This window comes from Silurus meridionalis, chromosome 17, assembly GCF_014805685.1.
Source record: "Silurus meridionalis isolate SWU-2019-XX chromosome 17, ASM1480568v1, whole genome shotgun sequence".
NCBI lineage: Eukaryota > Metazoa > Chordata > Actinopteri > Siluriformes > Siluridae > Silurus > Silurus meridionalis.
In genome coordinates this window covers 28,786,166-28,799,110 of record NC_060900.1, presented here as the reverse complement: position 1 = coordinate 28,799,110, position 12,945 = coordinate 28,786,166, and the positions used below count along the sequence as shown (strand labels likewise).

Below are 12,945 nucleotides of genomic sequence, written 5' to 3'. Positions count from 1 at the left end.
ACACCAACAAAAGATGATCAGCTGAAAGTGGAGATCAGTTAAAACAGAAGATCCTCTGATCGTCTGAATCATATGGAGGTGATCTGATTCAAACAGTCATCGTCTGATCCGTAAAATCGTTCTGATTAAACCAGCAGAGGATCAGATTCTAATGAAGGATCAGCTGAATGTGTCAAATACATCGAGTGATCACGTGATGCAAAGCAAAAGATCAGCTGCATTTATAACCAACTGAACGTTCGCTTAACTTAACAGAATCAACTCAAATATTTGTTTTTTTTTGAAGAAAGTGAACAACTGATCTCCTGATCTAAAAAAAAAATCACTGAATCCTGATAATCAGCTGATCAAACACTCACACACACACACACACGCACACGCACACGCACACTCACACAACGCGAGAGAGGTGGGTTTGTTCAGCAGTTTAATAAAGTTACTACACGTCCCCCACGTGCCGGAGTCACCATCACGTCTCTGAGTATTAATACTGAGTGTTTATTGCTCGAACGCACGTCATCGACGTCTGAACCTCGGGGTGGAACTGTTACTCAGGTGCACTCGGTTCTTAATTTTTTATTCACAGCAAAAAAGAAACACTAAGAATAAAATAAAGTGATCAGATCATGAATCTGAGGGTGAAGTTGGAGTTTTGGCACAAACTTTGACTTCAGCAAGAATTTGTGGTGTCAGACGTCTGGGCGTTTCGTCTGGACGTTTCGTCTGGGTCATGGTTCGGGAGATGGGTGGAAACCCTGTGTTACGTGTGTCGGTCTCTGAGATCTCGCCTCGTGGGCGTGGTTACTTGGTGTTGTAGCTGATGAAGCGCTGGTTTAATGGGTTCTCAGGAGACTTCGTCCACTCCTTCTTCAGCTGCTGTTTGAGCTGAGACATGCGCATGTTGGGGTTCTCCATCTTCAGACGGGGCATGTTGATCTCCTCAAACACAGCATAGGCGGCCTTCAACCTCCGCTCGGGGTGACGGTCCAGATCCTCTTTAGTGCTGTCACACACACACACACACACACACACACACACACACACACACACACACACACACAGAATTACATTCACAAAACAGGTCTGTAAATAATAAATATGTAAACACACCCATAATATTATGGAAGACAGTAAAATAATGAGAGATTCTGTGAGATGGTCACAGGGTTCTGAGGTTCTGAAATTATAATCAAAAAGAGAAGATTTCCCAGAAATAATTATTTAAAACTGATTTTCTTAAAAAAAAAAATCTAATATTTGTGTTTCCCAAAAGCCGTCTTCCAAATGCTATAAAAGTAATATAATGTAAATGGCTGGAATTTCCAAATGTTCCTTTTCCCAGATTTTCTCGCTGATCAACAATTTCACAACTTTCTGATTTTATTTGATCAAATTGGGTCTTTGGAAATAATGCTGTAAAAATAAACAGCTAATAATCAATTTAACAACAAACAAAATCAAATAAAAAAACTAATATACAAAAAAATATATACTATAAAGATTAACACAGAAAATAAAATAAATAAATAAATAACCTGCTAAGGAAAATGTTAGAATAGTGTGTGGTGGCAATAAAAATAAATAATAATCTAATTAATAATAATAATAATAAAATAATAATAATGAAAATAATAATAATAATAATAATGAAAATAATAATAATAATAATGATAATAATAATAATAATAAAATAATAATAATAATAATAATGAAAATAATAATAATTATGACAATAATAATAATAATAAAATAATAATAAAATAATAAAATAATAATGAAAATAATAATAATAATAATGAAAATAATAATAATAATAATAATAAAATAATAATCATAATAATAATAATTAATAATAATAATCATAATAATAAAAATAATAATAATAATAATAATAATAATAATCATAATTATGACAATAATAATAATAATAATAATAATAATAATGAAAATAATAAAAATAATAATACCTGAGCATAGCGATGGCGTCCTCGATGGTCCGGGCCGAATCTTGTTCTGGAATGATGCGGTTAATGTTCTCCTCCAGCGGTGTCTCCAGATGACTCTTCTCTAGAAACGGGGAAAACAGGATACACATATCGGTGTAAAAGGTTCGATTAAACACAGAGTTAAAAGGCAAAATTACAGAATTTCACTTATTCCACATTTTATGTTACAGCCTTATTCTGAAATGGATTCAATTCATTATTTTCCTCAAAAGAAATAAAAAAAACTGAAATGTTTGTCTCCTTCCTGAGATCTGGGCCTCGACACAGTCCTGTCTCTGGGGTCTACAGCAATTCCTTGGACTTCATGGTTTAGTTTGTGCTCTGACCTGCACTGTAACTGTGGGATCTTCTATAGACAGGTGTGTGCATCTCCACATCATGTCCAATCAGCTGAATTTACCACAGGTGGACTCCAATCAAGTTGTAGAAACATCTGAAGGAGGATCAGTGGACACAGGAGGCACCTGAGCTCATTTTGAGTGTAATGGTGAAGGCTGTGAAAACGTATGTACATGATATTTTTTTTCATTTTTGACTTCTATTACGTCGTCATTACGGGGTTTTGTTGGTAGAATTTTGAGGAAAATAATGAATTTCAACCATTTAGGAAATAAAGCTGTAACAACATGGAAAAAGTGAAGCTCTGAATATTTTACATTATAACATCATTATAACCACACTGAAGATCTCTACATCATGGCACCTGTTAGTGGGGGGATGTGTTTATCAGGCAGCAGGTGAACATTGTGTCTTCAGAGTTGATGTTAGAAGCAGAAAAAATGTGCGAGTGTGAGGATCGAAATTGACGACTGGGTCAGAGCATCTCCAAAACTGCAGCTCTTGTGGGCTGTTCATAATGTTATGCCTGATCGAGGTGTGTGTGTGTGTGTGTGAGTGTGTGTGAGAGTGTGAAACCTTTCTTCTCTGTGTCTTTAAGTGCTTGTTCTTGGTCAAGGCTCTGCTCGATCTGAGCTCGTGTGATTTTGCTCTGTGCCTCTCGGCTCTGTCTGCCCTTCAGCTTCGCATCCTCTTCATCCAGGAGGCGCTGGCTTTCTCTCTTCCTCTCCAGAGCCTCCAGTCGCTTCTTCTCCTTCTCATCCTACACACACACACACACACACATATAAAGAAACAGCAGAAAACACCACACACACACACACACACACACACACACACACACACACACACACACACACACACACACACACACACACACTTGATGTTCCAGGTGTTTTAAACCAGTGGTCCCCAACTTTTTTCTGCACCACGGACCGGTTTAATGTGGGACAGTATTTTCCCGGACTGGTCTTTAATGTGTGGTGAATAAATACAACAAAATAAAATAATACGAGCATAAAAACTGGTATTTTATAAATATAATAAACGTGAATCACTGTGTTGTTGATTGTTCATTTTTCTCTCTTGGGGGTTTTAATTTAGCAGTAATGTATTATGTGTTAGTGGCCGGAGCTCCTTTAAGAAGGTAGTGGATGGAGGTGAGTCATGTGACCGGAGCTCCTTTAAGAAGGTAGTGGATGGAGGTAAGTCATGTGAGCGGAGCTCCTTTAAGAAGGTAGTGGATGGAGGTAAGACGTGTGGTCGGAGCTCCTTTAAGAAGGTAGTGGATGGAGGTAAGTCATGTGAGCGGAGCTCCTTTAAGAAGGTAGTGGATGGAGGTAAGACGTGTGACCGGAGCTCCTTTAAGAAGGTAGTGGATGGAGGTAAGACGTGTGACCGGAGCTCCTTTAAGAAGGTAGTGGATGGAGGTAAGTCATGTGACCGGAGCTCCTTTAAGAAGGTAGTGGATGGAGGTAAGTCATGTGACCGGAGCTCCTTTAAGAAGGTAGTGGATGGAGGTGAGTCATGTGACCGGAGCTCCTTTAAGAAGGTAGTGGATGGAGGTGAGTCATGTGACCGGAGCTCCTTTAAGAAGGTAGTGGATGGAGGTAAGTCGTGTGAGCGGAGCTCCTTTAAGAAGGTAGTGGATGGAGGTAAGACGTGTGACCGGAGCTCCTTTAAGAAGGTAGTGGATGGAGGTAAGACGTGTGACCGGAGCTCCTTTAAGAAGGTAGTGGATGGAGGTAAGTCATGTGACCGGAGCTCCTTTAAGAAGGTAGTGGATGGAGGTAAGTCATGTGACCGGAGCTCCTTTAAGAAGGTAGTGGATGGAGGTAAGTCGTGTGGTCGGAGCTCCTTTAAGAAGGTAGTGGATGGAGGTAAGTCATGTGACCGGAGCTCCTTTAAGAAGGTAGTGGATGGAGGTAAGTCATGTGACGGAGCTCCTTTAAGAAGGTAGTGGATGGAGGTAAGTCATGTGACCGGAGCTCCTTTAAGAAGGTAGTGGATGGAGGTAAGTCGTGTGAGCGGAGCTCCTTTAAGAAGGTAGTGGATGGAGGTAAGTCATGTGACCGGAGCTCCTTTAAGAAGGTAGTGGATGGAGGTAAGACGTGTGAGCGGAGCTCCTTTAAGAAGGTAGTGGATGGAGGTAGGACATGTGACCGAGGCATCAAGAGTGAGTCATAGAAACATGTGGAGGAGAAAATCCGGGAATTTTACAAAATAAACATCATTCAGAATCAGATAATAAATAAAACGTGAATAATGTAAGTTATGTATTCTTTCTCTGTGGCCTGGTACCAATTGACCCACAGACTGGTGCTGGTCCGTGGCCCGGGAGGTTGGGGACCACTGTTTTAAACAGCTGAGATGTTGTGTGTGTGTGTGTGAGGGAGTAAATACACGTCCTGCTCTGATCTGCGTTACTCCAAATCAATAATGCAGAGACGACGGCAGCTTCAGAAACACAGTTAAACTGAAGTGTGTGTTGTGCCTCCGGAGACCTGCGTCCCAAATAACTGCCCCAGAGCCCTACATATCTGAGTGTGGTGCTGAAGCAGACTTTCCCCACACAAGTGGAGACCTGATGGGATTCTCAGTTCAGATGGTGATGAACGGTCAGTGAAAGGATTCTATGTGGACACTGAAGATGACTGGACGAGTGTCTGAGTCTCTCACATCAACGGTGTTAAAAAAAAAAAAAAAAATCATTCTATATGACAACCTTCATTATACAACTAGAAGTTACACTACTAACCTCTTATAAACTAAAAAACCTGTAATACCCCCTAATAACATGTATTGGCCTGTAATAACCACCAATAGCCCCTAATAACCCGCAATAACCCTAATAACCTTTAATAGCCCCTAATAACCCGCAATAACCCTAATAACCTTTAATAGCCCCTAATAACCCGAATAACCCTAATAACCTTTAATAGCCCCTAATAACCCGCAATAACCCTAATAACCTTTAATAGCCCCTAATAACCCGCAATAACCCCTAATAACCTTTAATAGCCCCTAATAACCCGCAATAACCCCTAATAACCTTTAATAGCCCCTAATAACCCGCAATAACCCCTAATAGCCCTTAATAACCCGCAATAACCCCTAATAACCTTTAATAGCCCTTAATAACCCGCAATAACCCCTAATAACCTTTAATAGCCCTTAATAACCTGTGAGATAAAAGAAGATATAGTTTCCCACAGTAGAGAAATTTCTGTAACAACCCCAAATAACTCATAATAATCTATAATAACCTGTAATAACTCCTAATAACCTGGAACAATCCATAATTAGATTTTATAACAATAATTACTATTAAATGTGCTACACAAATAAAACTGAATCAAAATGAATTAATATCCTGTAATAACCCCTAAAACCTAAAAAGCAATAACAACCTCTTATAACCTGTAATTACCTCATATAACCCTTATAACCTCTAATAACAAAATAAATCCTTATTAAAGTTATTTAGACACAAAGATCCCCAATAACTTTTAATGACTTCTAATAATCCCTTATTACACTAATACTCAGTATCTGATTGGCTGAAAGCAGAGTGATGTGGTGTTTTGTACACTGTGGTATAAAAGTGTTATAACGCAGTAGTACATGCATCATAAATCATCTATGAACTCAGAATCATGCTGTGGTTTTCTCTCAGCTCCCACACAACCTGTGAGTGACAGAGAGGTTAAAGTTCGACCCCGCCCCCCCCCAAACACACACAATAAGAACAAGAGCAGCCAATCAGAGTAAAGGTTGACCACAGTGACCAACCCCAGCTTAGTAAAAATCTAAAAATAGACCAATCACAGCAGAGCGCTGAGATAAAAGAGATACAGTCAAAGAGATGCGCCAATCAAAGATGATTGGCCGCAGAGATTGTGTGTGTGTGTGTGGGGGGTTAGGGTTGCACACAGCAAAGAGAAGGTGAGAGAGAGAGAGAGAGAGAGAGGTGAGAGAGAGAGAGAGAGAGAGAGAGAGAGAGAGAGGGGGTGGTGAGAGGTGGAGAGAGAAAGGGAAGGTGAGAGAGAGAGGGGGTGAGAAAGGTGGGGAGAGACAGAGAGAGAGAGAGAGAGGGGGTGAAAGAGGTGGAGAGGGGAGAGAGAGAGAGAGAGAGAGAGAGGGGGTGAGAAAGGTGGAGAGAGGGGGTGAGAGAGAGAGAGAGAGAGAGGGGGAAGGTGGAGAGAGTGAGAGAGAGAGAGAAAGAGATTGAGAGAGCACGAGTGAGAGAGAGGAGAGGGTGAGAGGTGGAGAGAGAGAGAGAGAGGGGGTGAGAAAGGTGGGGAGACAGAGAGAGAGAGAGAGAGGGGGTGAAAGAGGTGGAGAGGGGAGAGAGAGAGAGAGAGAGAGAGAGAGAGAGAGGTGAGAGAGAGAGGGGGTGGTGAGAGGTGGAGAGAGAGAGAGAGGGGGAAGGTGGAGAGAGTGAGAGAGAGAGAGAAAGAGATTGAGAGAGCACGAGTGAGAGAGAGGAGAGGGTGAGAGGTGGAGAGAGAGAGAAGGAAAGAGAGGTGAGAAAGATAAAGAGGAGGAGAGGTCTAATTGAGGGATCTGGATCAGATTTGTGCTGCTTCATCAGAGGGGACAGCAAACAGGTGGAGAGAGAGGACAGGTGGAGACAGGTGGAGAGAGAGAGGACAGGTGGGGAGAGGGGACAGGTGGAGAGAGGGGACAGGTGGAGAGAGGTGGGGAGAGGGGACAGGTGGAGAGAGAGAGGACAGGTGGGGAGAGGGGGCAGGTGGAGAGAGAGGACAGGTGGAGAGAGGTGGAGAGAGAGGACAGGTGGAGAGAGGGGACAAAAACTTTTAATCACACTATAAGTCTCTATGCACTAGTCCTCTTTCCTCGATAAATGAAAAACGGCGATAAACGAACAGCAGCACGAGAACGCTATTTTGCAGTACTGTATTAACATTTTACTCATTTTATAATGAATTATTATATTTTTATCAACACATTTCATTATTTCAACATAAACTTTATAAAAACAATTCTCTCTCAGTGTTTGGGTCCATCGTGCTCTCAGCGAGAGATTCGAACCACGGTAAAGTTTGGGATTATGCTATTCTACTGTTCACCTGCGATAAATGAATAAAGTTTCATCTCAGATTTATATCTGTATAATACTGCAGTCATGTAAAAACTGCACCTGTGGGGTATTTCTACAACAGAATACCTTCATCATCATCATCATCATCAGCAGCAGCAGCAGGGGTGAAGAGTAAGAGTTTAGCGCCCCCTGCTGTTTACAGGTCAGTTCTCAACAAAACACGAGACTTAATACATTTACATTTATGTTATTTGGCAGATGCCTTTATCCAGAATGACTTACAACTGAGCAGGGGAAAGTGAAGGGCCTTACTCAAGGGCCCAGCAGGGGCAGCCTGGTGGTTTTGGGATTTAAACTTTATACACAAGATCGTGTGTGTGTGTGTGTGTGTGTGTGTGAGGAAAGTCTTCCCCCGTCGCTTAATAAAATTATACACACCCAAAACACACACACAACATACACACCCGTATACATACACACCCGTATACACAGTACATACAAAGAACACACACGTACCACATACACACCCGTATACACACACTACATAAAAACTACACACACACTCCACATACAATATTACCTGCAATATGTGCAATACCACCTGTGTGAAATACTACCTGCACTACGTACTTTTTTTCTTCCCTTATTTGTATTTATACTGTATTGTACTGTGTGTATATACTGTATATTATAGTATGGGTATATTCTTTTTATATATTTACATTTATTTTTATTTCTTTACTTTGCTGCTGTAACAAAGAAATTTCCCCACTGTGGGACGAATCAAGGTTTACCTTATCTCTTATACACACCAGTATACACACAGTACATACAAACTACACACACCACATACACACAGTACATACAAACTACACACACCAGTATACACACACTACACACACACCAGTATACACACAGTACATACAAACTACACACACCACATACACACCAGTATACACACAGTACATACAAACTACACACACCAGTATACACACACTACACACACATACATACACACAGTATACACACAGTACATACAAACTACACACACCACATACACAGAAGTATACACACACTACACACACCACATACACACCAGTATACACACAGTACATACAAACTACACACACATACACAGCAGTATACACACAGTACATACAAACTACACACACCACATACACAGTACATACAACCACACACACCAGTATACACACACTACACACCAGTATACACACAGTACATACAACTACACACACCACATACACACAGTATACACAGTATACACACGGTACATACAAACCACGCACACCACATACACACAGTACATACAAACTACGCACACCACATACACACCAGTATACACACAGTACATAAAACCACACACCACATACACACAGTATACACACAGTACATACAAACTACACACACCATACATACACAGTACATACATACACACCGTATACACACACTACACACACATACACACAGTACATACAATTACACACACACATACACACCAGTATACACAGTACATACACACAGTATACACACAGTACATACAAACTACACACACCACATACACACCAGTATACACAGTACATACAAACTACTCACACCAGTAAACACAGAGTACATACAAACTACTCACACCAGTAAACACACAGTACATACAAACTACACACACCAGTAAACACACAGTACATACAAACTACACACACCACATACACACAGTACATACAAATTACACACACCACATACACACCAGTATACACACAGTACATACAAACTACACACACAGTAAACACACAGTACATACAAACTACACACACCAGTAAACACACAGTACATACATACACACACACACAGTACATACACACACACATAATAGTATATACAAACTACACACACCACATACATAGTACATACAAATTACACACACCACATACACACTAGTATACACACAGTACATACAAACTACACAACACACACAGTATATACAACTACACACACCACATACACACAGTACATACAAATTACACACACCACATACACACCAGTATATACACACAGTACATACACACACCACATACACACAGTACATATAAATTACACACACCACATACACAGTATACACACAGTACATACAAACTACACACCACATATACACACAGTACATAAAACTACACACACCATATACACACAGTACATACAAATTACACACACCAGTATACACATAGTACATACAACTACACACACCATACATACACACAGTATATACAAACTACACACACCATACACACAGTATACACAGTACATACAAACTACACACACCACATATACACAGTACATACAAATTACACACACCACATATACACATAGTATACACACAGTACATATAAACTACACACACCATATACATAGTATATATAAACTACACACACCACATACACATAGTACATATAAATTACACACACCACATACACACCAGTATACACACAGTACATACAAACTACACACACCACATACACACAGTACATACAAACTACACACACCACATACACACAGTACATATAAATTACACACACCAGTATACACACAGTACATACAAACTACACACACCACATACACACAGTATATACAACTACACACACCACATACACACCAGTATACACACAGTACATACAAATTACACACACCACATACACACCAGTATACACACAGTACATACAATCTACACACACCAGTATACACACAGTACATACAATCTACACACACACACACACACAGTATATACAAACTACACACCACACACACACACACACACACACACAGTATATACAAACTACACACACCACACACACACAGTACATACAAACTACGCACACCACACACACACACACAGTACATACAAACTACGCACACACCACACACACACACACAGTACATACAAACTACGCACACACACACACACACAGTACATATAAACTACACACACCACACACACACACAGTACATAAAACCACACACCACATACACACCAGAATACACACAGTACATACAAACTACACACACCACATACACATAGTACATACAAACTACACACACCACATACATACACAGTACATAAACTACACACCACATACACACCAGTATACACAGTACATACACACCAGTATACACACAGTACATACAAACTACACACACCACATACACACCAGTATACACACAGTACATACAAACTACTCACACCAGTAAACACAGAGTACATACAAACTACACACACCAGTAAACACAGAGTACATACAAACTACACACACAGTAAACACACAGTACATATACAAACTACACACATACATACACACACACCACATACACACAGTACATACAAATTACACACACCATATACACACCAGTATACACACAGTACATACAAACTACACACCACATACACACCAGTATACACATAGTATATACAAACTACACACACCAGTAAACACAGAGTACATACAAACTACACACACCAGTAAACACACAGTACATACAACTACACACACCACATACACACAGTACATACAAACTACACACACCACATACACACAGTACATACAAACTACACACACCACATACATAGTACATATAAATTACACACACCACATACACACAGTATACACACAGTACATACAAACTACACAACACACACAGTACATACAAACTACACACACCACATACACACAGTACATACAAATTACACACACCACATACACACCAGTATACACACACAGTACATACAAACTACACACACACACATACACATAGTATATACAAATTACACACACCATACACACACAGTATACACACAGTACATACAAACTACACACACACATAATAATAGTACATACAAACTACACATCACACACACACTGTACATACAAACTACACACCAGTATATACACAGTATACACACACAGTATACACATAGTACATACAAACTACACACACCACATACACACAGTACATACAAACTACACACACCACATACACACCAGTATACACACAGTACATACAAATTACACACACCACATACACACCAGTATACACAGTACATACAAACTACACACACAGTATACACACAGTACATACAATCTACACACACACACACACAATAATAGTACATACAAACCACGCACACCACACACACACACAGTACATACAAACTACACACACACACACACACAGTACATATACAAACTACGCACACACACACACACACAGTACATATAAACTACGCACACACCACACACACACAGTACATACAAACTACGCACCACACACACACACACAGTACATACAACCACGCACACCACACACACACACAGTACATACAAACTACGCACCACACACACACACACACAGTATATACAAACTACGCACCACACACACACAGTACATACAAACCACGCACACCACACACACACACAGTATATAAACTACGCACACACACACACACAGTACATACAAACTACGCACACCACACACACACACAGTACATACAACCACGCACACCACACACACACACAGTATATATAAACTACGACACCACACACACACACACAGTATATAAACTACGCACACCACACACACACACATAGTACATACAAACTACGACACCACACACACACACATAGTACATACAAACTACGACACCACACACACACACAGTACATACAAACTACACACCACACACACAGTACATACACACACACACAGTACATACAAACCACGCACACACACACACACAGTATACACACAGTACATACACACACACACACACACACAGTACATACACACACACACACACATACACACACACACACACAGTATACACACAGTATATACAAACTACACACCACATACACACCAGTATACACATAGTATATATAAATTACACACACACATACACACAGTATATATAAACTACACACACCATATACACAGTACATACAAATTACACACACACATACACACACACACACATAGTACATACAAACTACGACACACACACACACACAGTACATATAAACTACGCACACCACACACACACACACAGTATATACAAACTACACACACACACAGTACATACAAACTACGACACCACACACAGTACATACAACTACGCACACCACACACACACACACACTATACCCCCACACACACACACACACACACAGCACCTAAAACTATACACACCTATAAACACAGTACATATAATCTACATACAACACACACACCATATACACAGTACATACAAACTACACACACCACATACACACCAGTATACACAGTACATACAAACTACACACACTGTACGTACAAACCACACACACACCACCTACAAACTATACACACTATATACACAGTACATACAACTACACACATCACACACACACTGTACATACAAACCACACACACACACACACACTGTACATACAAACTACACACACACACACACCACCTACAAACTATACACACCATATACAC

General features: G+C 40.2%; 1 protein-coding gene across 1 annotated transcript in view; it reads right to left on the bottom strand.

The window, feature by feature from the left end:
• Positions 1-561: 561 nt before the first annotated feature.
• Positions 562-12,945, bottom strand: part of ccdc124 (coiled-coil domain containing 124) — a 14,482-nt gene continuing 2,098 nt past the window's right edge. Inside the window, exons 3-5 of the mRNA XM_046872438.1 lie at positions 2,922-3,105; positions 1,968-2,067; positions 562-1,003 (exon numbers count right to left, since the gene is read on the bottom strand). Coding sequence (XP_046728394.1) covers positions 802-1,003; positions 1,968-2,067; positions 2,922-3,105 — 486 coding nt within the window. The 3' untranslated portion in view covers positions 562-801. The remainder of the gene's footprint in view (positions 1,004-1,967; positions 2,068-2,921; positions 3,106-12,945) is intronic.